The sequence below is a fragment of the Vipera berus genome, assembly GCF_964194415.1.
Source record: "Vipera berus genome assembly, chromosome: 2".
Lineage (NCBI taxonomy): Eukaryota > Metazoa > Chordata > Lepidosauria > Squamata > Viperidae > Vipera > Vipera berus.
The window spans coordinates 197,503,842-197,528,188 of record NC_138203.1 but is presented as its reverse complement, the minus strand read 5'-3'; the positions used below and the strand labels follow the sequence as shown (position 1 = coordinate 197,528,188).

The 24,347-nt window shown below is 40.6% G+C and overlaps 1 protein-coding gene across 2 annotated transcripts in view; it reads left to right on the top strand.

Annotated features, from left to right (window-relative positions):
- Positions 1-24,347, top strand: part of ARHGAP26 (Rho GTPase activating protein 26) — a 282,090-nt gene that overhangs the window by 243,278 nt on the left and 14,465 nt on the right. For both annotated transcript variants that reach the window (XM_081317345.1, XM_081317346.1), the window contains one exon: positions 18,446-18,556. In XM_081317345.1, coding sequence (XP_081173471.1) covers positions 18,446-18,556 — 111 coding nt within the window. The remainder of the gene's footprint in view (positions 1-18,445; positions 18,557-24,347) is intronic.

Sequence of the window (24,347 nt, the reverse complement as noted above, 5' to 3'; positions counted from 1 at the left end):
TAGACAACATTACCACCAGATGGATCTGTAGCTTGCTGGCAAACCGTACTCAATAAGTAGTCCTCAACGGTACTACATCCACATGGAGAGAAGTAAGCAGTGGGATACCACAAGATTCCGTCTTAGGCCCAGTACTCTTCAATATCTTCATCAATGACTTAGATAAGGGAATTGAAGGGGAACTCATCAAATCTGCAGATGACACCAAACTGGCAGGAGTAGCCAATACCCAAGAAGACAAACTCAGGATCCAAAAAGATCTTGACAAACCTGAACAATGGGCCCTATCCAACAAAATGAGTTCAGTGTGGAAAAAAGCAAAGTTTTACATTTAGGTAGGAAAAATCTAAGGTACAAGTACAGATTGGGGAAGACCTAGCTTTAAAACTGTGACAGGGACCTTGGGTTTGGCTAGTCTAAATAAAAGAAGAAATAGGGGATACACGATAGCAATATTCCAGTATTTGAGGGGCTGCCACAAAGAAGAGGGGGTCATGTTATTCACCAAAGCACCAGAGGGCAGGACAAGAAACAATGGTTGGAAACTGATCAAAGAGAGAAGCAACCTGGAATTAAGGAGAAACTTCCTGACAATGAGGACAATTAACCAGTGCCTTCAGAAATCGTGGGCCCTCCATCACTGGAGATTTTTAAGAAGAGGCTAGACAGTCACTTATCTGAGATGGTATAGGTTCTCCTACTTGATCTGGGAGCTGGACTAGAAGACCTCCAAGGTCCCTTCCAGCTCTATTCTATTCTAATAGGGGCCACACTCCCTAATGGTCAAAGCCAAGACAAGCACAATGTTTCATTTAACTTCACTTACGTCCATTTAACTATTTCAATACATATAATTCATATTACAGTAATAATATATGAAGTACTGCTATGCGACCCCAGACAAAGATTCAATTGCTTTAAGGAATGGCAGACACAGATCGCAATTTGATTCTCTTTCGCATCTTGAAGTTACCGTTTTGCCTTTCCATCCAAAGAGATGCACCATCCCAATAATTCCCCCTTTTTGCTTGTGATAAACAGAGTTGTGGTTGCTAGCTACCCGTCTGAAATACAATCGCTGGATTTATGTGGAAAGGAAAGGACAGTTTTGGTGCTGCTGCTGTACGCCCTGCTTACTTCAGGAAGCATTTAGGAAGTATCTTGTTAGGCAAAAAGGAGAATGTTAGGTTAAGGCTTCATTATGAGAGAGCCTTCTTTTCAATAACTGCTCATTCTCCCTTTGTTGTGGCATTGACCATAATGAGCGGGTACCACAATATTCCAGTAAGTAATCTACCTTCACAATTTGCTTTTTTGGAAGCACACATAAATATACCCTTTTCTTTTTGTGGTTTCTTTTTTTTTTTCAACCACTCAGTTATTTAACCAGGTAAATGTATGTGTATGAGTGATAGGGATAATGAGCCCTTATCTCTAGGCACAGGGTAGGCTTAGAAACCTAAACAATGGTCTTTGAAACCAATTCTCTCAATATGGATCGCTTGTTGGCCAACTCAGGGGCAGGAAGATTTTAAAAAATACCATGCTTATCCTGTAAGGTATCACGACCAACTCTGAAACTATTTAAGGAGTGAAATGTTTGAAATCTTGATCTCCAAAGGCTGCATTTCTTCAAAAGCGTTCAAGATACAATGTTGAGATTTTTTTTAAAAAAATAATGCTGTTACTAGCAAAGCACTAATGCAATGTGTAGCCTTGTCTGGCTTGGTTTCAATACATGCTTTTTGCAGATCCGCTTTTCTTTATTGCTTCATGGCTGTTCTGTGAATGCACATAATCTTTTTATTTACTACTTGTAGGCAGGATGGAGGCCTTGATTTTGGAGGAAATGAATCTGTCTGAAATTCCTATTCTGCCTGTAGTAAAGCGCACACATGGATTTCAGGGACAGTGGTAACAGAAGAATGAAAATTTCTACACCCTTACAGTTGATCTGCTGTTTTCGAGGTCAATTCATCCCCTGATTTCAATTCTTAGTTGATACATGTTTTCCATCTCTTTCATTTTTTTAAAAAAACAAAACACTGGCATTTGATGATAAAACCGTAATACCAGTAATTAGGCCAAATATGAGGAACAAAACAGTAAGATTTAATGAGTATTGAAAATCTTCAGGCAAAGCAGAACAAAAACATTTGAAAACAGCAACTTACTAATTACAAGCTAGTTTAAATAAAGATGTTTCAAACGTTTGTTGAGAGAAGGATTTGTACCAAACACATTTATCTGAGAGAAAGCAGGTAGAGACTGGCATCGCTTGGCAACCTCCTTGGCAAAGCTGATGCGAGTGAGGAGTAGGAGGGGAGGAAGAGGGGGAGGAGTAGAAGGAAGAAGAAGAAACAGCTACTAAGATGGATTGTTCTTCTTCTGAAAAGTCTTGGATGTCTTTGTTGGGGACTTCTTTCTGGGACTCTGGTGGGCCATATGGTGCATGTTAGGAAGAGAAAAAGGGCATCTGCAAGAGGAAGTCCATAAAGATAAGATGGCTGCCACAATCCCACCATTGAATTCCTTGGAACAGGGTTTTCAACCTGAGCAACTTGAAGATAGGTGGACTTCAACTCCCAGAATTTCCAGTCCACTCATCTTCAGGTTACCAAGGTTGGGAAACACTGAATAACAGAATAATAGAGTTGAAAGGGACCTTGGAGGTCTTCTAGTCCAACCCCCTGCTCAGGCAGGAAATCCTATACCATTTCAGACAAATGGCTGTCCAGTCTCTTCTTAAAAGCCTCTGGTGCTGGAGCAGCCACAACTTCTGGAGGCAGGCGTTCCACTGGTTAATTGTTCTGTCAGGAAGTTTCTCCTTAATTCTAGTTCTAGACTATCCCAAATGTGTTGCAAAACTTTCTCTATCAATAGGATTTACCGTATTTTCCGGCGTATGAGACGACTTTTTAACCCATGAAAATCTTCTCAAAAGTTGGGGGGTCGTCTTATACGCTGGAAAAAAAACATAAATCAGTCGAGCGTCCCCGTTCTTGCAAAGCAACTTCAAGCCTCCTTAGTCCAGTCCCCCCTCCATCGTGACTCTCCCTTCCCACCCCCAAGAGCCTCTAAGCCCCTTCCCCTCCCCCTTGCAAATGCCAGACCCCCTCACCCAAGCGGCATCTGAGCATAAGCAGTGAACATTTCTAAGCAGAGAGATTCTTAAAAGAAGATTTATTATTATTATTATTATTATTATTATTATTATTATTATTATTATTATTATTATTATTATTAAAGGTGGAAAGGTCTCTGCAAAAGTCTATGGGAACATTTATTTAACAAAATGATACAAACTAAAGAACAAATAAGGAAGGCACTGGAGAAAAAAACCAAATCAAATGTTATATCAGATAATTAGATGTGTATTGAAGGCTTATTTTGTGCAATAGCCTTATTTTGTGCAACTAAACCAACGAAAAAGAGACAAGGAGAGTCTGTATGGAAGTTAAGGTACTGGATTGGATTAAGGGTAGCTCCAAGTCCCTTTAACTACTCAGTATGGAATATGGGTTTGCTGTAGGAACAATTTCAATCTCGTGAGATTATTTTAGAGTTGGAATACTTTTTGCTGTAAAGGTTTTGTGCAATTATCTAGAGTTTTGTTCCCTCTGAAAGTGAACCCCGAGAATTAGTGCTCCCCAGTTTTAGCTTCCCGCTTCCCCTGCTTAAAATGAAATCTTGTGTAGATATGTGGTGCCCACAGCCTAACTACAGCAGAAACACGATTTTTAAAAAGTGTTCTAATTAGCAGGTAAGAAGCTAAGTCAAATAAAAAGGGAAAAAGGTTCTTTGCATAATTATTTAGCTGCCAAATGGTTCTTAATGAAATGAATATATGTTTCCCACCCAGTTTCATCTCTGAACAGAAAATTAGGAAAGGAAGAAAAAAAAATACAACTACGGTATTTTCAATTTCTTATTCGTGATCGGGTCTGGGTAAAATTAGGACAATTTAGTCACGCATATTTTCACATTTGAGATCTGGTTTTATAGCATTGCTATAGGAATTGCGTGGCAGTTAGGGGTGTGAAGATGATATTTAAACTAAAAGATCAAATAAGAAGACTTACGGCACAGGAGCCAAAGTGGGGGGAGGGGGAGGAGAGGGAGAGATTTGCTCTTGAGGTCATCGGTGGCATTCCATTTTGTGTTCATTTTGATCAGTTTATCATGCTATTTTGCCATCACGTTTTCTGAATTACAGCCTATAACATGCATCAGTAGTTTCCTAAATTAAGGGGATGCTGAGTCATGAAATTCCCTGTTCACAGTCGATGCCATGTGGGAGAGATTTATATCCTAGACCAGGGGTAGGCAACCTTGGCTCTTTTATGACTCGTGGACTTCAACTCCCAGAATTCCTGAGCCAGCATTGCTGGCTCAGGAATTCTGGGAGTTGAAGTCCACGAGTCATAAAAGAGCCAAGGTTGCCTACCCCTGTCCTAGACTAATGATTCTAATTTTGGTTACTTTGTTTCCTGGAGGAAGAAACTGGAGGTCTGGCAGGGGTAGGCAGCAGAGCGCGGAGCAGCTAAAAATGGCAGAGTTGGGGAGGAAGTTAATAGATGTGGTGGAGGGGAGTTACAAGAGAGGCAGTTTAAGCAGGGCAGAAGAATATGACCATGAGATGCTGGGATCAGTTGATAAATGCAGGCCAGTCACCAGGCTTCCAAATGTGATTGTGGACCACTGAAATGGCCAGAATTTTGAGCACCAGTCATCACTACAATTCGTTCAGCATTGCAACTTGACTGAACAAATGGTCATCACCTGTATTTAAGACAAATATTACTTTCTCATGCAAAGCAAGAATATTGTGCATAATGTGGTCAGCTCCTCTCCATATAGTAAGATGAAATCAAGATTATACATAAAATACAGCATTAGTCTCTCTATGAGAGTTACAACTAGTTCTCAAAGTTCCGGCCACAGCAGCACCCCCTCGTTCATGTGATCCCAATCTGAGCACTCTGGTGCTCAGCTCACAATTATAACATTGCAGGGTGCCACAGCTATATGATTGCCTTTTGCAACCTTTCCTGCTGGCTCCCCAGAAGCAAAGATAATGGTGAAGCCATCAAGAAAGCCCAAAAGTTGCTTCAGTAAGTCGCTTCTGCTTTTTCTGTCTGCCACAACATGCCCTCCCCGTGCTCACATTCAGCTTGTGAGGATGCTCCTATGACTAACGTGCACCCTGCCCTGGACCTCCCAAGGTCTCCCTCCACTCCTGCATGGCACCCTTGTGCTCCTTACCTGGGACTCCCATCTCTTCCCGCTTAACAACCTGCACATCATGGAGTTATGACGGCATCTAGGGCTGCCTGGAATTGCTGTCACTAAGCAATGTGTACAAGTGAATCTCATGTTTTATGCCATGCCGGTCCTAATTGCTATTATAACTTGAGGACTATCTCTATAGTCGGTATATAAATGTATATAAATGTAATAAAATAAATAAATAAATAAATAAATAAATAAATAAATAAATAAATAAATAAATAAATAAATATTTGTATTGAGCCAATAAATTCTGCAAATTTTGGCTGTCCTAGGGCCTGCAAATTAAACCTATTTTTTGGAAATTTTTCGGTCAAGTACCTATGGTGTGTCACATAGTTACTAAAACTTTGTGTGTGATGAGCCTCCAGATAAGATAATTCTACTTTACTGATTCTACTGTATATTACTACTTTAATAGTAGTAATTAAGAGACCACCTGCTGCCGGCGTCAACTCCCCTCCGCCCTGTGCGTGCCCACAGAGAGGGCCTCCTCAGGGTGCCTCCGGTCAGGGAATGTCAACTGGTGGCCCCCAGGGGGAGGGCCTTCTCTGTGGGTGCTCCGGGATTATGGAACCAAGTGCCGGTTGAGCTCCGGATGGCATCGGACCTCCGATCCTTCTGCCGCGGGCTGAAGACCCACTTATTTGAATTAGCTGGTCTGGCCTGATGGGGGAATATGGGTTTTTTAATTGGTTTTTTAGTATTCTATTATTGTTGTATTTTAATTGGGCACTGGTTTAATTTCCTTTTAATTTTTGTACCGCTATTTATATATGCCCTGTGAACCGCCCTGAGTCCCTCGGGAGAAGGGCGGTATAGAAATCAAATAAAATATAAATATAAATATAAATATAAATATAAATAATATGATGCTGAACCTGTCCAACAGGTTCCATCTCTTCTGATGGGGGGGAGCTATTGCCCCCCTCAGAAAGGGCCCACAACTTGGGTGTCCTGGATTCACGGCTTAATTTGGAAGATCATCTAACTGCCGTGACCAGGGGGGCTTTTGCACAGGTTCGCCTGGTACGCCAGTTGCGCCCCTTTTTGGACCAAGATGCCCTATGCACGGTCACCCATGCCCTTGTCACCTCTCGCCTGTATTACTGCAATGCTGTCTACATGGGGCTGCCCTTGAAGTGCTCCCGGAGGCTTCAACTGGTGCAAAATGCAGCCGCGTGGGTGCTTATGGGACTATCTTGATACTCCCATGTTACACCACTCCTGCGCGAGTTGCATTGGCTTCCGGTTGCCCTCCGGGTGTGATTCAAGGTGCTGATAATCACCTTTAAAGCCCTACATGGCTTAGGCCCGGGGTACTTGCGAGACCACCTGCTGCCAATGTCAACCTTCCATCGCCCGGTTCGCTCCCACAGAGTCGGCCTCCTCAGGGTGCCGTCGGCCAGGCAATGCTGGCAGGCGACCCCCAGGGGGAGAGCCTTCTATGTGGGCACACCGACCCACTGGAACGAACTGCCCCCGTTGCTGCGGATGGCCCCTGACCTTCGGTCATTCCTCCGTGACCTAAACACCTGGTTATTCCAACAAGCGGGCCTGGACTGATCATGGTTTTTAAATTTGGTTTTTTATTGTTTTAAATTGTTCTTATTTCTTATATTGTTTAATCCTCTTTTAATCTTTGTATTTATATCTTTTAACTTTTTATTGTTGTGACCCGTCCTGAGTCCTCAGGGAGAAGGGCGGCATACAAATTTAATAAACCTTAAACCTTAACCTGATCGTCTCAGAACTCTACGAGATTCAAATCTAAAGTTTTGTATTCTGAGCATGCAAAGATATTCCTTGCAAGGGTGAAACATTGTTTTTTCTGCAGTTTTGGAACCAATTTTAAATATGTAGGATGAAATCCAGTCCTACCTAGAAGATGGATATCTGCATTGGAGACTGATTAAATAAGATTCCATGGGTAACAAAGGAGCTTTCATAAATTACCCTAAGTAGAGACAATAGTGGTGTGTACTTTATAGGAGGAAAGGATCACCCAAGTTTTGAGAAGCAGCTCTCTCAAAAATCATCAAAATTAGGGCTCCTTGCCATTCCTAATGCCTTTTAAAATGGTCTCTTATTATGGTACAGTTTTCTCTCTTGAATCTGAGTCTTCATGGGAGGAAAATATTAAATGCCTAACACTTTCTTCATAATGTTAACATGATCAAGTCAGGAGATTATGTCAGCTTTATTTCATAGGCAACTCTGTAGATTACATTTCTAAACTGTATCGGTCATTATAAGGATCTGCAAGTGGCTCACCTCCCCAATTTGTGTTGATGCTACATTCATGTGATTTGTGTCCCAATCTTGCACGTGTGGAGTCTTTATCTTTTTTGAGGTGTGTGTGATTCAACAACATTAGATTACTCATTTCCCTTTCCAACAATGCCTTTTTGTCAGAATAGGAAAAACCTCCATGCTACCATCTTTGGAGGAAAAAGCATGTTTGTAGTGAAAAAAAAAGACAATAGCAGCAGTTTCCAGATGAATGCTTTTTTGGTTTGTGTGCTAATAACCTAAAATTAGAAAGCCCTCTGCATTCTCCTTTAGCACAAAGCATTTGTGCTCGAGTGATCATGACGCATCCTTTCCATTAGGGGGCACAAATAGGCTTGTGTAGATGCTAAACACAATGTATGCATTGTGAACTGTAGTATCTCCTACCTAGGTGGACACAGTCTGACCTGTTAGATGTGCTAGGTTAACACGATTATGTAGTCTTTCTTACCTATGCACAGCACCAAATGTACAGCCCATACAGCCAAAGGCGTTTCGTTGATGTGGTTGCTATTTTTATTTTTGCTTTTAAAATAATGGAGACTGAAGGGTTGGCCAGCAACTTTTGATATGTCAATTATTTCTCATTTTGCTTCAGCTAATGACTTATTTTTTTATTGAATTATTGGATTTATATAGCTGTCCATCTCACTTGCATGTGACTTTGGACAGCGTACACAGTTAAAAAAACCCCACTGATACTGAGTAGCCCTCAACCTACAACATTTAGTAACAATACGACCGACAATCTTTGCTGGCATGGCGAGTTTCTAGTTGTTTTGGAACTGTTGGTGAGACCATTAAAAGTCGTTGGCACTGTTTGAATTTGTTCTACCAGCAGCAAGATCTGACTGCTGGCCCAGTGATGGATTGTATTGGAAATCAGGGCTGTTTCCAGAGGAGGAGAGGACCTGGAGCTTATGGAGCGAAGGAACTGGATAAGGCTGTCGGCAGGCCCAGAGGAAGAGAGAGAGGCTTTTGGAGGAGTTGGTGGCGGCGGCAGCGTGCTCCAGGGGCGAAAAGAAGCAAGGCCTCTTTAAGGAAAGGGTGGAAGAGTCAGGATCAGAAAAAGGAAAGAAGGCGAGGTTGTCAGAATACAAGCAAATTTGAGGGCTAATCCACATGGAGCCCCATTTCCATCTGTCCTGTGTGCCATCGTTCACTCCCTAGAGACTAAAATGGACAATGTGAAATTCGAGCGGGCCACGAACAAGGAGTATATATCGGAGGTGGTGACCCTTTGAGAGCTGTATGCAACGAAATTTCATTTTGATGTATGCCGATTGGTGTACATTCAAAGTGACAATAAAGTTATCATCATTATCATTATCAATTCAAAGTTATAATATAATGGCATTGAAAAAGTGACTTATGACCGTTTTTCACACTTACCGTTACAGCATCCCCAGGGTCACATGATCAAAATTCGGATGCTTGGCAATTTGGTTCATATTTATGACAGTTGCAATGTTCCATTGTCATGTGGACACTTTCAGACAAGCGAAGTCAATGGGGAAGCCAGATTCACTTAACAACCGAGTTACTAATTTAACAACTGCAGTGATTCTTTCAACTTCTGTGGCAAGAAAGTAAAATGGGGCAAAATTCAGTTAGCAACATAAAATTTTGGGCTCCGTTGTGGTCGTACGTCAAGGACTATCTGTAATTTAACCCTCAAATAGTTAAAAACAGAATGACAGAAGAGAGAAATGAATGCTATCAAAGTTATAAAGAAGAGGAGGGGACCGAAGAGCTGGCTTTCACGAAAATGCTGTTGAAATGTATTTTGTCGACTGTTTGGCCCGTATATACTTGAGTATAAGCCGACTCGAGTATAAGCCGAGACCCCCAATTTCACCCCCCAAAACTGGAAAAAGTTAATGACTCGAGTATAAGCCGATCCGCCGTTCTGCAAGCCTCCGCCGCCGGCGGAGGCTGGATCCGCGCTCTGCAAGCCTCTGCCGCCAGCAGAGGCTCGATCCGCCATTTTGCAAGCCTGAATACACAGGAATACCCTGTGTGGCCGCGGCTCTCGGGGAAGCCCTGGCTGTCCGCTTCCTCGCTCCACGCTGCCATTCGGGGCCCGCGCGTTCCCCGGGCAAATCGCGGCGCCCAGCAGGCGAGGAAACACGCCCGCTCCAGTCGCCCCCCCTTCCCTCAGGAGACGCGAAGCAAGTGACCGCCCGGAGCTTACCGAGGACTTGCGCGCGGCCGAGGCTTCGGTGCTTCCAGGATCGCGCGCACCTCTCCCAAGCCGCCGCCATCCGGAGACCTGCCGAAGTTTGGGGAGGTTTGGGGAGGTTTGGGGACCTCCGCGCCCTGCCTGCCTGCTTCTTTCCGCTGTGGAAAGAAGCAGGCAGGCAGGGCGCGGAGGAACGGAGACCTGCCGACGTTTGGGGAGGTTTGGGGAGGCGCCCAAACCTCCCCAAACGTCGGCAGGTCTCCGTTCCTCCGCGCCCTGCCTGCCTGCTTCTTTCTGCTGCGGAAAGAGGCAGGCAGGGCGCGGAGGAACGGAGACCTGCCGACGTTTGGGGAGGCGCCCAAACCTCCCCAAACCTCCCCAAACTTCGGCAGGTCTCCGGACGGCGGTGGCTTGGGAGAGGTGCGCGCGATCCCGGAAGCACCAAAGCCTCGGCCGCGCACAAGTCCTCGGTAAGTTTTTTTGTTGACTGGAGTATAAGCCGAAGTGGAATTTTTCAGCCCAAAAAGTGGGCTGAAAAATTCGGCTTATACTCAAGTATATACGGTATTATAATTTCCATTTGAATGTGCATTTGTCTCTGTTTTCCTTTTGTAATTTTTCACAGCACTTGTCTAGGAAGGCAGCAACCAAATTTGATTGCCTGTCTGTCTGGCCTGTTTGTACCCTTTCTGGAGGTATCTGGCTTGACAATGCTGAAGTCAGGATAACCCTCCTTTGTCCAATCCAGCAGGGTTCTTCTTATCCTTCAAGGCAATAAATGCATTTTCCCTGAACTCAAAAAAAAAAAAGAAAAGAAAAAAGAAAAAAAAGAGAGAGGAAAAGCCTTCCCACACTTTCCTTTTTCCATATTTAGTATTTGTAATTTCAGTTGACGTAAATCTAGCTTAGGCTGTTCCACTTCAGTGCTCTTGTCATATTAATCTAATCTTACTTTTGTCAGTCGCCATCCCAGAAAAAAAAATCTGTCCATTTTTGTATACAGTTGCTGCTTTCTCCAAAGCTTGCATGTTCAGATAATTTTCCATTTTTTTAAAAAAAATGCTGTACTTCAACAACTGCACCTGGGTATCCTGGCCAACTTCATTAAATCTGCTGAGTGTACCTTCTTCTGGAAGAGGAAATTAAAAAAGTACTCAGGGGAATGAGGTTACAGAGGTAGTGGTATAAATTCATTACCATCAAAAGAAATGCTAAAGCAAGAGGGAGAAGCACATTCAGACCAGTCAAAGTGACATTTTTACTTTTTTAGTGGCTTAGAGAGATGGGACACCAATAGTATCAGAAAACAAGATTATTGTACTGAATAGTTAAATATAATGGATTTTTAAGACTTGAGTATGCTTTAAAATGAAACATTGATTATAAATGTATTCTAGTTTAAGAGGGACATGGTTTTTTTTTAGACAATATATTATTTTTTTCCTTTGTTCTTTCTGTTTCAAGATGTGAAAAATGTAAGTGTTGGGATGGTTCATATGAGGAAAAAGACTTCAATATATAAGTGTAATTAACTAAGAAAATTTTAACAGGTAAAAATGTTTTCTTTGGAATATGGTGGGGAAAATAAATTTAAATGAGCTCTAAAAACAGGATCTATGATAAGGTGATCAGATGATTAATTAGAAAAGAACCTTAATAATGAAGTGGAGGATATTCATAGATATTTAATTGTTATCTTTTAAAATTATCAAGAAATGTACTACTAATTTAAGGTTGATAAAAGAGAATATTATTGGAAGAAGGGAAAATCAAGGAAAAAAGCAACTATGTGGAATATGACTATAGAAACTAACGGTTGTTGATTATTTGTAAATACAAACCCAGACAACATACTGTTTACCAAATATTGATGGTGATATATTTTTTAAAAAACCCAGTAAAACATATTTACAAGAGAAAACAAGATTATTGTACTGCAAATATTACGTTTGTCACTAGAATATTGCAGCACATCATATGAACAAAAAACTGCCCATGAATTTCTAAAAGCATGTGTGCGCTTTGTATTTCTGAAGGATTTACGTATTCTTCTAGGGACAATAAATGTTGTGATTCAGGGTCAGCCTGTGGGTTCGGCAGTTGGGTCAGACGATTCAGAGGAGGAGGAGGAAGGGGGTGTTGGAGAGCTTGCTGATGAGAGCCCTCAGTCAGGCCCCTCCCACCTGGTCACAACGCAGACCCAGCTGTGTGAGCCTGATAGCGTGGATGAAGATGACCCACAGCTGGCCCTGTTCAAGGACGCCCGACGCAGGAGGCAGTCAATCAGGAGTAAACAGAGGAAGGCAATGGGGCACCTCGGAAGGAGGCAAAGAGAAGCCACGCCCTGAACTGTATAAAAGGGGAATGCGTGGGAGGGCTGGTTTGCTGAAGGCAACCGCTTGAATAGCTCCTGTTTCATGGTTCGTGTCCTGTTCTGTTTGCTTTTGTATCCATAAATTTGGCAGGCTTAGTTCCAGCCTCTTGCCTTCTTGTAAAAGGGGTTGTCCCTGCCTTTTCTGCAGGGCCGGTAGCAGGCTGGTACAGAACAAAATGATACATTTTTCAAGGTAAAGAGATTGCCTCCCTCCCCACATTAATGTTTCCAAATCATTGACATTGTTTATCATTTCCAAATAATTGATATCATTGAATGACAAGAAAGAGACTTTCCAGATACTAATCAGTACAGTCAATCCAGTATTGAATGATTTCTTTGTGTTCATTTGTGGTATCATGTATTTGTTGCAAAAGTGATTTTTTCAAAAGAAAACTGGACTTTGTTTTTCCTTGAGGATGTTTCCCTTTTCATCCAAGAAGCTTTTTCAGCTCTAAGAAGTTTCAGAGCTGAAGAAGCTTCTTGGATGAGAAGCGAAACGTCCTCAAGGAAAAACAAGGCTCAGCTACCTTTTGAAAAAAAAAACACTTTGGGGATAACCATGACCTGGGTGACTGAGAATCTCCATAGACATTATCATATATTTTATTTCCATATTCATGATTCTTACAAGCTATGTGACAGAGATATCCCATCTCCTCCCACCCTAGCCTAGAATTAAGAGCTGAGGAAAGTATTTTTATTGACAAATGGAAGAGGATAAAAATCAAATGTATTTTTGCTTCGGATGATGAGGAAAATAAATTTATCAAATTTATTAAATAGGATTGTTCTTTTTAATCTTACTTGAAAGCTGAAAACAAAGTATTGTAAAGCATGTAAGAAATTTAAAGCCATGTTTTTGGTTTTAAAGGGGAGAGGATTGATTTAGTATATTACTTAATTTAGATGAGAACAGGGTAAAAAAAATAATATTTAGAAGAAAGGAAGAAGTCTAATATTATCTAAGAAATCAACTTTTAAAGACCAAATGGGGAAATAATATTTTGTATGTAAATTTACCTGTATACAATTATGATATTTCCATAGTTAATGCAATTAATTTACATTAATATTCCTTTTGCTTTTTGATTTGATTCCATGGCAATGAATGAAAATGCATCTGTTCTGAAGCAATCCTGACATTTCCCAGCAGTTGCAAGTACAGTACATGTCATTCTCTGAATTTTGCTGACCATTGCTTCAGCATAGTGCTTCAACTTAACAAGGAGCCAGTAAATAAAAATTCAGAAAGTACAATTAAACACCTCTATTCTTGTTTTTTTCCATCTTTTAGAGCCTAAGAATTTGGGGGGGGGGGTTGACCGCTAAGTGATTCTAGCCACATTTCTTTATGTCTTATGCATGCTCTGCCTAAGCTGAGAATTTGATTGGGAGCGGGCTGTCTGTTCTTGCTTTACTCCTTTTAGACTAAAAGATTCACCTGCCAACTTATTTATTTAAAAACGTCATCTACAACTTGAAACAAGGCTGAGGTGGCAACTGAACTCTGATGAAGGTAGAAAGACAGAGGCTAATGTGGCAAACAGGTTTTCACCAGATTACTCTTGGAGACCTCCCCATGTGTACTGGCCATGCCTTTACATGTGTATTGACAATCAGTGGGTGACATTGTGGTTATGGAATGTGAGAAAATGAGGCTGAGGCAGAGAGCAGACCATGGCTGTTGAACATGGGGAAAGTTTCAGAGGACTATGGATCACCGATGGGACACCCTATTTTGAGCAATCATTGCTTTGTAAAACTGCTCTAAAAGAGACTAAGGGATGGCTTTCAATTTCACCTTCATGAAGGAAAAGGAAGCATGTACTGTATAGAGACAGATGTGGGCCCTTGCAGGAGTTTGCTGCTTCTGTCAGCGTGCTCTCCTAAATCCATTCTTTCATTTTTAAAAAGTTTGGCTTGCAAAATTCACTCAGTCCTAGTTTTCATTTTTTATCTGCCCCTCCATTGCTTTCTTTGATGTTCATGCTATATTCCTCTGAACTAGAGGTTACAATCTGTCTTGAATAGACACCCCCCCCTACTTAAAACAAGTTTGCCCATAAACTATGACTTATATTAAAAACTGTTCTAATCTGGACAAGAATGCTCTTCTGGTGCCAAATTATGAACTCCTTTTTTATGATGAAGATATTTTCCCACAAGAAACCTGGAAAGAAGCCAACAGCAACTTTCAAACTGTCCATTTCCTTGAATTGCACAGGAAGACACAGAAATCCAATATAAAACATAGGCATCATGTTGTCTTCTGGTTCCTATAAAGTATATTTTAAAAGATATCCAGGATATTTTTTTTATTTAGTGAAAAGAGGGCAGTTATTGTTTGTAAGCAATTCTATTATTCAGAAAGCTATTGTTATTTCATCTAAAATTGCTTGGTATCTAGCCCCAACGGTTATCATATTTTAATAGTTTCCAGTGTTCAGTTATCATTTTCAATTTTTTCTTCCAATACCAGCTATCAGTAGTAAATAACATAAAGTTGTGGCTTGGCCAAATACACTCTGAACTTTGTATTTGCTTCAAAAGTAGGATGTGTAGTGAAATTATTGAAAGATATCATTAGCAAATCTAATGTATTAGTTACTTTTATTTTGGAAGGAGTCTTTTCGTTCACTTGATTTAATGACCTTGGATTGGATTGGATTGGACTGAACTTGACTGGACTGGACTGGATTGTACTGGACTGGATTGGTACCACTAAAGGAGAATATTTGTAGCTCACAGTTGAAATGAGGGGTCCTTGGTGGACTGTGAGCTTAGTTATTTTCTTGCAGACATTTCATTCCCAAACTAGGTAACATCATCAGTGCTAGCAATCTTGATTGGATTATACTACACTGCACTGCATTGCACTGGATCAGAGATAATGTTGTTCCATCAGAAATAAAGTTATCTGGATCAATATTAAAAATATTAGTAAATATTAGTAAATATCATATTTAAAAAATCAGTAAATGAAGCAGAGGACTGTTGAGGGTAAGGAGGAGTGAAAATTTCCAAAAGAAATAACATCAAACCCCTGCATATACATATGCCAGCTTTCAGCTCAGGGCTATCTAAAATGGCCCCCATGTACTAATTTTGTGCAGAAATCATTTTGTAAAATTGAGGTTGCAGTGAATGATAGTGATCTAGGAGCAAATAACTTGACAGGGCTTAATTTCCTTAGCTTAATTTCCTTTGTACATATGGATTATTTCTCATGATATGGAGATAGTTGGTACCATATAGTAAGAAGCAATTCATACTGTGTCCAATTGGAAAGCATTATATAATTGTTGTTTGTTGTGATTTTTCCATGGAGAAGAAGTCTACTAGAAAGTATCATGGACGTGTCTGGATGTGCATTGTGTATACACAGATAATGAGGGTGTGCAAAATCCAAGGTGCTAAATAGAGCAAAGAGCTTAATGGTATGAAGAGTATTTTTCTGTAACTGTTGATTTGTCTCAGATAAGAATTTAGCGGGTTAAATATTATTCAGAACTGAATAGCTCAGCTCTGGGCACATATTTACATATTGCTTTCATAGCAAAATGTTTGAATGCAGGCCAAACCAAGAACAGCGATAAGAAACTCAACTGCAGTTTCTGGCCTCAGTTAACATGGAATGTGCAGCATTTGTAAATTTCTATTTGAGTCATTTTAATTTTTTAAAATAAACTTATGCCAAATCACTGCTATGAAGCAATATATATGCACCTTAAATCATTGAATGAATTATCTTTTGCTGAGCTGACATCTCATACTGTAGCTCTCCAACAGCTAACTCAGCATACATAGAATTAACTATTACAATGTTAGCTTTGATCTGGTGATCATTCTGGTATTTGAAAAATGTATTTTCCCTTTGGAAATGGAATCAGATTCCTCTGACTTTAGCATATGCCACAGCCGCAATCTTGAAAAAGGAGCTCAAAAACTCTGCAGAGAAATTGGCAGTGGCATTCTAATTTCTCAGATTTAACAAGTCTGTTTCTAGGATGTCTAAGCCTGAACATAAGGTGGAAAATCCAAGTTGATAGTCAATAGTCTCAACATGCTTCGCAGGTTCCTTAGTTTTTTGTTGTTAAAACCCACGTATACAGGAATGTTGTAAAATTATCTAAGTTCAGTCCCGTTTGTATATTCTGTGTTTGTTGCAGCTGTGAATGAATGATTGTAGGTATAACCAAGGAAGTGAAGCGTTCCTTCTTTTGCAACGTTTTAATCGGTCTGTCAGCAGTTCCTATAATCAGATTCTACTTTGTGTGATAAAATCAAGAACTTAAATAAAACTTACATGCAAAAAAAAGTCACAGCATGATATGCTGGCATTTTTCTTCTAGATGAGGTAGCAGACAGTAAAGCAAGCAAGCACGTCTTTAATAATGTAATGGCAAACATTTTAATGTGCACGGTTAAAGACCGCGGAAATAGGAACGGATGGGTTTTCCATGTTTCAAATTCCTGTATCTTCCAGTCATTGTGCCAGGGGATAAGACTGTAGCTGTACAGCTCAGCTGTTGCACAGAACAGTGTGGTAGCTTCAAGCAGGAAGTCAATTCTTAGTTTAATTTCTTAACTACTGTATTCTCCCTCCACCCCCACCCCCCAAGGGAGAGCAGCTTGCAGGATTTTTTTTATTTTATTTTTTTGCCTCAGGTGTTAAAATAGTTTGGCTTTGGCAAGGTTATTGTGCTCCTCAGCATGGGAAAAGGCTTAGATACGTATTTCACAAGCAGAAGACCCCGAGATAATTTTCTTTTCCATCTCTCCATAGGGCTGCAAATGGGCTGGACACTTGGTTAATCTGCGCCATTAGGGCAGATAATATGGAGCTGAAAGGCTGTGTGTTAACACACATGTCCTGTTTCTCTTTGAGAATTTTTGTAATTGATTTGAAATTTGACATGTGCAAGTCCTTCCAGGTTTTCAGCCCCCCCCCATTCCCCCCCTTCCAGGAAAGCATGCCATGAGTAATTCATGCTGAAGGAGCAAAGCGAGTTTTGTAGTTTCACTCCAGTCCAAACAAGCCATGGAACTTGTTAGGATTTCATTTAATCCACTACTCATTGTGGCAGCATATTACTGAAACAGCCCTAAAGCCTAGACTGAAGATCCTATTGCATGTGAAGGATCACATTTCCAAACTATTTCTTATATTTAAGTAGGGGGGAAACTACTTGAACTTCTAAGCGCTCATATCTACAAAATCTTATTTATGTCCTGAGCACATGAAACAATCCTGGTCTTCTCTTGGCACAGCTTGTCTCTGTATGCATTTCTCAGCTGATATTTTTTAAGGACTTGAAAAGAATTACAGTAAAACTAGTATGCTTTCCATTAGCTAAATCAATGTGGTTTATGAATATGTACCGCAGCTTATATCTGTGAATCTGTCTGCATAGGGGGGAAAAAACCCTCTATGGAGTTTTTAGCTTTTCATCTCAGTTATTTCTCAATCTAGCAAATGCATAGGGGGGGTTGTCTTTAATTTGTATTCTGGTGGTGGTCGAATTTGATTGGAAGCAAGCTGTCTGTTCTTGTCTTAGACTAGCACTTAGACTAGCAGAGTCACCTGCCAACTTATTTGTTTAGTAAAAACAAATCCCTCTGGGTTTCCAGCATGCAAGGCTCATTTACTCACAAATGTAAACAGGAAATCATTTTCACATGCTATGCATTGTGACCCAGAGAATAGTCCCTTTTTTTCCTGAACATACTACCATAGCAGGTTCTTGCAAAGGTTACTAATTGTATAAAAATAGGACCAGCATTTTCTGGTAATCAGTGAGGGAAATTTGAAATAAAAGAGGTGGGCAGGGGGAGCAGAGGGGAAAGCATGAGTTACAGTGTAAAATGAGATGATCATGGGTCTTGGGATCTCCTTGCATCTTCTTAAAGCAGGGATGGGCAACTGCAGCCCCTTTATGACCTGTGGACTTCAACTCCCAGAATTCCTGAGCCCATTATGCTGGCTCTGAAATTATGGGATTTAAGTCCTCAGGTCATAAAGGGGCCATAGTTGCCCATCCTTGTCTTAGAGTATAACAGGAGAATGGAACGCTGGGAAGGCTTGTTTGGGTGTAGGTCTGAGGGTGAGACAGGAAGATTCCAATGAAACAAAATGCCAGCCTTTAAATAATCTCCCCATTTTTCCATTTGGGGATTTTTTTTTTACTTCCACAGATTTTTTTTGGGGGGGGCACTCATTATTGCTGAGTCATGCTTTCAAAGGGGGTGTTTGTTTGTGCTGTGCTTTTCTGTGTCTTGATAAGTTGTTTGGTTCTGTCTTGCAGCCCTCAGAATCCAAGTCCAACGTCACCCCTTTCACCGTCCTGGCCCATGTTCTCTGCACCATCCAGCCCTATGCCCACCTCCTCCACGTCCAGCGATTCATCCCCCATCAGGTCTGTGGCCCATTTGTGGTCTTGCTTTCTTTGATTCCTTTGCTGCTGCTGGGCTGCTGCTTTTACAATTTAAGTTGATCTGCTTTTTACCGCTGCCTTCCCAAAGCTCTGCATTAGGGCTAACCTTTTCTTGGTTTGCAGTCTTCACAGCTTCAAAAGAGGGAAATTTTAATATTGCATGACACCCCTTCTTCACTGGGGCTGTAATGACTTGAGTAATGTTGGTATGCCTCCTTAAAAGTTCCAGTTATGCCAGCTGAAGCTGAAGAGAATTGCAGTAGCTGTTTCTGTTTTACTTTCGTCAAATGTTTGAATTTTGATACTTATTCGTCAACAGGTAAGTTTTCATTACCACTCCCTAGAAAGGAAGTGTAATAGATAAAAATTAAGGCATTTTTAAAAGTATGGCCCTAGGCTGCCAGTCTGGTTTTCTGCTCTTCTCTTTAGATACATTGGTGAAAATAGCTTCAGGAATTTGTGAGTGGAAACTACTTGTGCCATGCAAGACTTGAAAATGTTTGTACCCCCACACATATAAAATGGGAAATTATAACATGATGTATTGTTCATATTAAAAAAAGCAAGTCGACCTTTTAAATTCAAGCAGGTTTGGTTAAATAGAATACATTGATTTGATAAAGCCAAGCAAGTTCATTGTGTTTTTGATATTTTCAGCTATTAGTTCATTTTGCATATTTGCCCAGAAATTGCTTGAGAATTTTAGTTACCTTATCTTTCCAAAGGAATTGGTTCACTTATGTCAGAAATAGCATTCATTGCCTTTGTTGTGAAATTCCACGGCTGTCCTTTTGCACCCTCATAATCATAGTTCTGGATGATTCTGTGCAAAATACTGTATACAAAAATACACTACTCCTTTCCCCAAATCAACTGTTCAGAATAGTTGACAAGAGAAAATGGTCCTTAGCTGGGTCCGTAAGACTATTTGCGAAAGTTTGAAAAAAGCTAACCAAAAAATACATCAGTAACTAAAAAAAACAAACCAAAAATTAGTTAATCTATACAGTACTAAAGGGACGCGGTGGCTCACTGGGTTAGGATGCTGAGCTTGTCGATCAGAAGGTCGGCAGTTTGGCGGGTCGAATCCCGAGTGCCGTGTAGCAGAGTGAGCACCTGTTACTCGTCCCAGCTTCTGCCAACCTAGCAGTTTGAAAGCACATAAAAATGCAAGTAGAAAAATAGGGACCACTCCGGTGGGAAGGTAACAGCGTTCTGTGCGCCTTTGGCGTCTAGTCATGCTGGCCACATGACCACGGAGACGTCCTCGGACAAGCGCTGGCTCTTCGGCTTTGAAACGGAGGTGAGCACCGGCCCCTAGAGTCGGAAACGACTAGCATGCATGTGCGGGGGAACCTTTACCTTTACCTTTATACAGTACTGTCTGTGATAACGAAGCATTTGCTTAATTAAGAGGTCTGAATCGGTGTACATTGATTCATACCTAGAAATATTGATCCTGTTGGAAACATTTGCATCAGTTTCAAAGCAACCACTTTTTGTGATAGAAACACACAGTACTCTGGTATATTTTTGAAGTTTGGCAAATCCAGATGGCCATTGGCAGAGCTGGGACAAGGATGGTGCAACTATTTTCACCCACTATCGCTTTTGGTACCATTGCTCATTTTTCCTTCTGGACTGCCAATAGGGACTAGAAGAGAGGGGCACACAGTGGTTCTCCTTCTTTTTCCATAGTTGGTCCCAGGCAGTGTTGATGAGAGGGAGGGTATAGCAGATAGCAGCACTACCAAGGAGAACCTTTTGCAGAGATCTATCTTGTGCATCAGTTACCCTGTTCCTCTATCAGGAGGCCCACCTCAAAACCACTCATACTTTGTAATGCATCTAGATTACAAAACCAGCAGAATATGACTGCCTGCCTTGAAGCGTGTTCCAAACAAACAGCTAGTACAAGTATTAAAAGATGCCAATGCCATAATAACAAATATAAGCACCAGCTCACCACAAGAAACAAACCAACTAATGTACAGCACAGCTGCAATTATAACTGAATACCTGGAATGCAAAATCAAAAAACAAGAAAAAAAATCCAGGCAGTGTACCACCAAAAAACGAAGATCAAGCTGGAAAATTAAGATCTGCATGATAAGGTCAGATGCAAGTAAGCTAGAACAGATGAAAGAAATGAAGCTGAGGAACAAGAAAACAACAACAACAAAAAATACCTGATCAAGAAATATCACCTAGAAACGATGAAGCTTAAGGAGGCACTGGAAATAATAATAATGCAGCAAATAATAGCTGTAGGCAAGTAGATCAGCAGATTCAAAGCTCGACTTGCACATTATAAGCAGAACCTCCGACTTCCGTCGAATCAGAAACATCTCTGTTAATCCTTCAATAGAGAGACTGCAATGAACCAGTCAACCCCTGACAAAGAAACAACAGTGCAGTTCTGGCTGCAGCTAGCGAATAACCCTCCAAAAATACAAGAATGTAGGTTGATTAAAGGAGAGAATAAAAAGGAAGCTGAAATGAAAGAACTCGTAATCACAGTAGAAATGGTGGAGGAAGATCAAGAATTGGCCAGCAGCAAGACGATGAACTGCTGTTTTGGAGTTGAAATATCTTATGTCCACTCATTGCCAAATCCTTTAACAACATACATCAAGGATGTGACATTGAGGATTGGTTAACATGTGGCAAAACAACCTGATAATGAATGGTCCAACAGAATTGGCTGGCAACTGCAGCTATTCCCCGAACTATGAGCACAACTGAGCCCCAACATTTCTGTTCTTAAGTGAGACAGTTGTGAAGGGCAATTTGGTGGGATTTTGTGTTGCCTGTTGCAGTGCCAAGTCCCAGGAGAGATCACATTTATTCTTCTACCAAAAAGTGAAAAGGAGAGAAAGAAATAGAGCCTGTTTCTGATTAAAACTCCATCATAAACCACAATGAGCCGCTAATACGAAATGCAGACTAAACTGAAGATTAAGATATGTCCCTGGATGTAAGCTTGTTATTCAGTATTACTTACTTCTGGCTTCATTTTGAACTTGAAAGCAGGTTGAGTTTTAATCAGATATGTTCAGGCAGCTAAGATATAGTATTTAGCTTTGAACTGAAAATGCAGATACCTTCTACCGAAAAAGGGCTAGGGTTAAAGTGCTAGTATGAAGCAGTACTCCATCTAAAATGGGGGGAGTCATTATCTTCTATTTGATTATTGCTTTATCTATTGACTTCCTATATGTTTAGCCCTTCACAGCCACCTTGGGAAAAGAGCCTCTGAGAGCTGTGCTTCTTTACATTCTCCATCCATCATTCCACTTTCTCTGAGCCTGTGCGAAATGCAGTTTGCATCTACGTAATTAAAGTTCTTTTAATATGCTCTGGATTAAGTCTGAGTATAGGGCAAGCTCTAGGACTTGCCACTGATTGTAAAAAGTGGAACAGTCTTTTTTAAACAACAACAACCACAACAACCTGTGTATGTGATTTTTCTTTGGATCATTGTATGATGAACACGATGAGCATTAAGCATCAGGGTTAACATAAATCATGGGCTCCAATCTGAATTTCTCTGCAATCTGATTATAAACCCTATTTCCCTGGGATGCTGATTGATTATGCTGGGTAGATTGATTAGTTCATGAAAGTTGCGCCGAGAGGCCATGCATATATTCAAGTGACTCAGTTTATAAATAAACCATTTATCAACATCAAGCTTTGGGACTTCCGGGTGGCGCTTCAGCGGCGCGGACAGTCAAAATCGACCGCCAGCCCTCTGTCTCCGTTTAAGCCGCGGAACAGCCGACAATCAGCTGTTCCACGGCCCGAAAACCCTTCTCCTTGGGCGAAGAGGGGAGGGGGAGCTTCCAGGTAGGGGTAAAGCTACCCTAGAGCCCCAGGACATTTGTTTTGCGGCTTGAAGGGTGAGAGTTCCCCCGCGGATCAGAGGACTCTTCTGCTTTAAGCAGAACAAGACGCTGAATCCATTCCCTGCCGGATCTGGTTGTCATCCTGAATGATTGAAGCAGGCAGAGCTGATGCGGGAGTCATATAAACAGCAAGTACAAGGCTTTAACTCCGGAATTTTAACTTTCTTCATGTTTCAACGATTGTTCTAAGAGAAGGGGAAGATGGTGTCTGAGTGACTTTTTTGTAACAAGAAGTGAAAGTGTTTTTCTCTAAAGTGAAAGTGATTGCCTGGATACTGAGGAGGAATTTGTAAACTGGATTTTTAAAACCTTAACAGAATTAATTAAAATTTGGAGCTGCATAAATGTGATTTATAAGACTTGGTTATTTAACAGTCAAACCATAAAGTAGCAAATGGACTAGAAAAGTGAAAGTGAGTAACAAAAGTTAACTTGTTGCAAAAATGGCTTCCAAATTGTCTAGATATGTTTTTAAAAGTGCGGGGGTATTGCCTGTTCAGCAGTTTGGAATGCAGTCTTTGAAGTCACCCTTTGAAGTTGCTGCACAGGTACTGACTTTAAAAGACTTACCGTATGCTTTAAAAGATGCTTTAAAAACTCAGTCTGAAAAAATATTTGAGCAGGTGGCAGAACATTGAAGAGAAAAATAAGAAAATACGGGAGGATATTTTGCTGGCATTTCAGGCGCTTTCAGGCTGTATTGAGAATCTGGATGAACGTGTGGAAGAAGTAAAACAAAATAACTTGATGATGGAGGCTAAAATGGGTGAAATTGAGGAAAAAATGAATAACATTGATGATGAAATGTTGATGATGCAATATAGAGATATGGAGTTTGCCTTGAGGATAAGAGGTTTAAAGGAGAAGCCGCAGGAAAATCTGGAAGAGATATTGGTGGATGCTCTGGTGCCTATTTTGGGGTTTCAACCCGAAGAATTTTTTGGGAAGATAAATAAAGTATTCCATGTTAATTTGTGGGTTGTCAGGCAAAGGAAACTGCCAAGAGATGTGGTTGTGTATTTTATAAATAAAAAGATCAGAAATGAGATTATTCAAATTTTTTACAATAAAAGATTCAAAGTGGCTAAACAGGAGGTTTTGATCTTGAAAGAGATTCCTTCAAGAATTCTGAGAAGAAGAAAAGATTTTGCCTTTTTGGCAGATGAATTAAAAAAACAACAGCTTCAGTTCAGATGGGAGATACCAATGGGGATTGTGGTGAATTATGCTGGAGTCAGATATCGTCTTAATACAGTCTTGAAGGCACGTGATTTTTATTCTAACGTATTGAAAACAGACCTACCGCCATCTTCAGAAGTTAAAAAAGGGAAGGAAGAAGGAGACCGACAGTTACAAGAAACACAGCATATTTTGAAAGTTGTGCAATCTTTGGTGTTATCGGAAGAATTAAAGACTCAAAGAATAAGAGCTGCACTTAGCTGTAAGGAACAGCAACGACAACAGTAGAGATTAAAATTAAGCGTAGATATGAAGGTTATATAATGTATTGATGGACATAGATTCATAAATGGAATTTGTTAAAGATTGTATGACAAGGTGGGCCCAGAATATCTAAGAGCTATTAATGATGGACATCTGGGGAAATTTGGATTAGGAATGTAAACCTATATAGACACAAAATTTGGGAGGGAATATTTATAGAGTGTTTTGTAAATGGCAAGTAGATCTTAAAATTAGTATGTATGTATTTAAATTGTTAGTTTAAATGTTGGGGATGTGGTTGTGATGTATTACTATGTATGGTGGATCTGTGCTTTTTGGATTAAAATTTGGTGGAATTTGTATAGGTTTTTTAGGTAAAAGATGAGGTCCTTTCTATAACTATTTTTCTTGGGCATCACCAT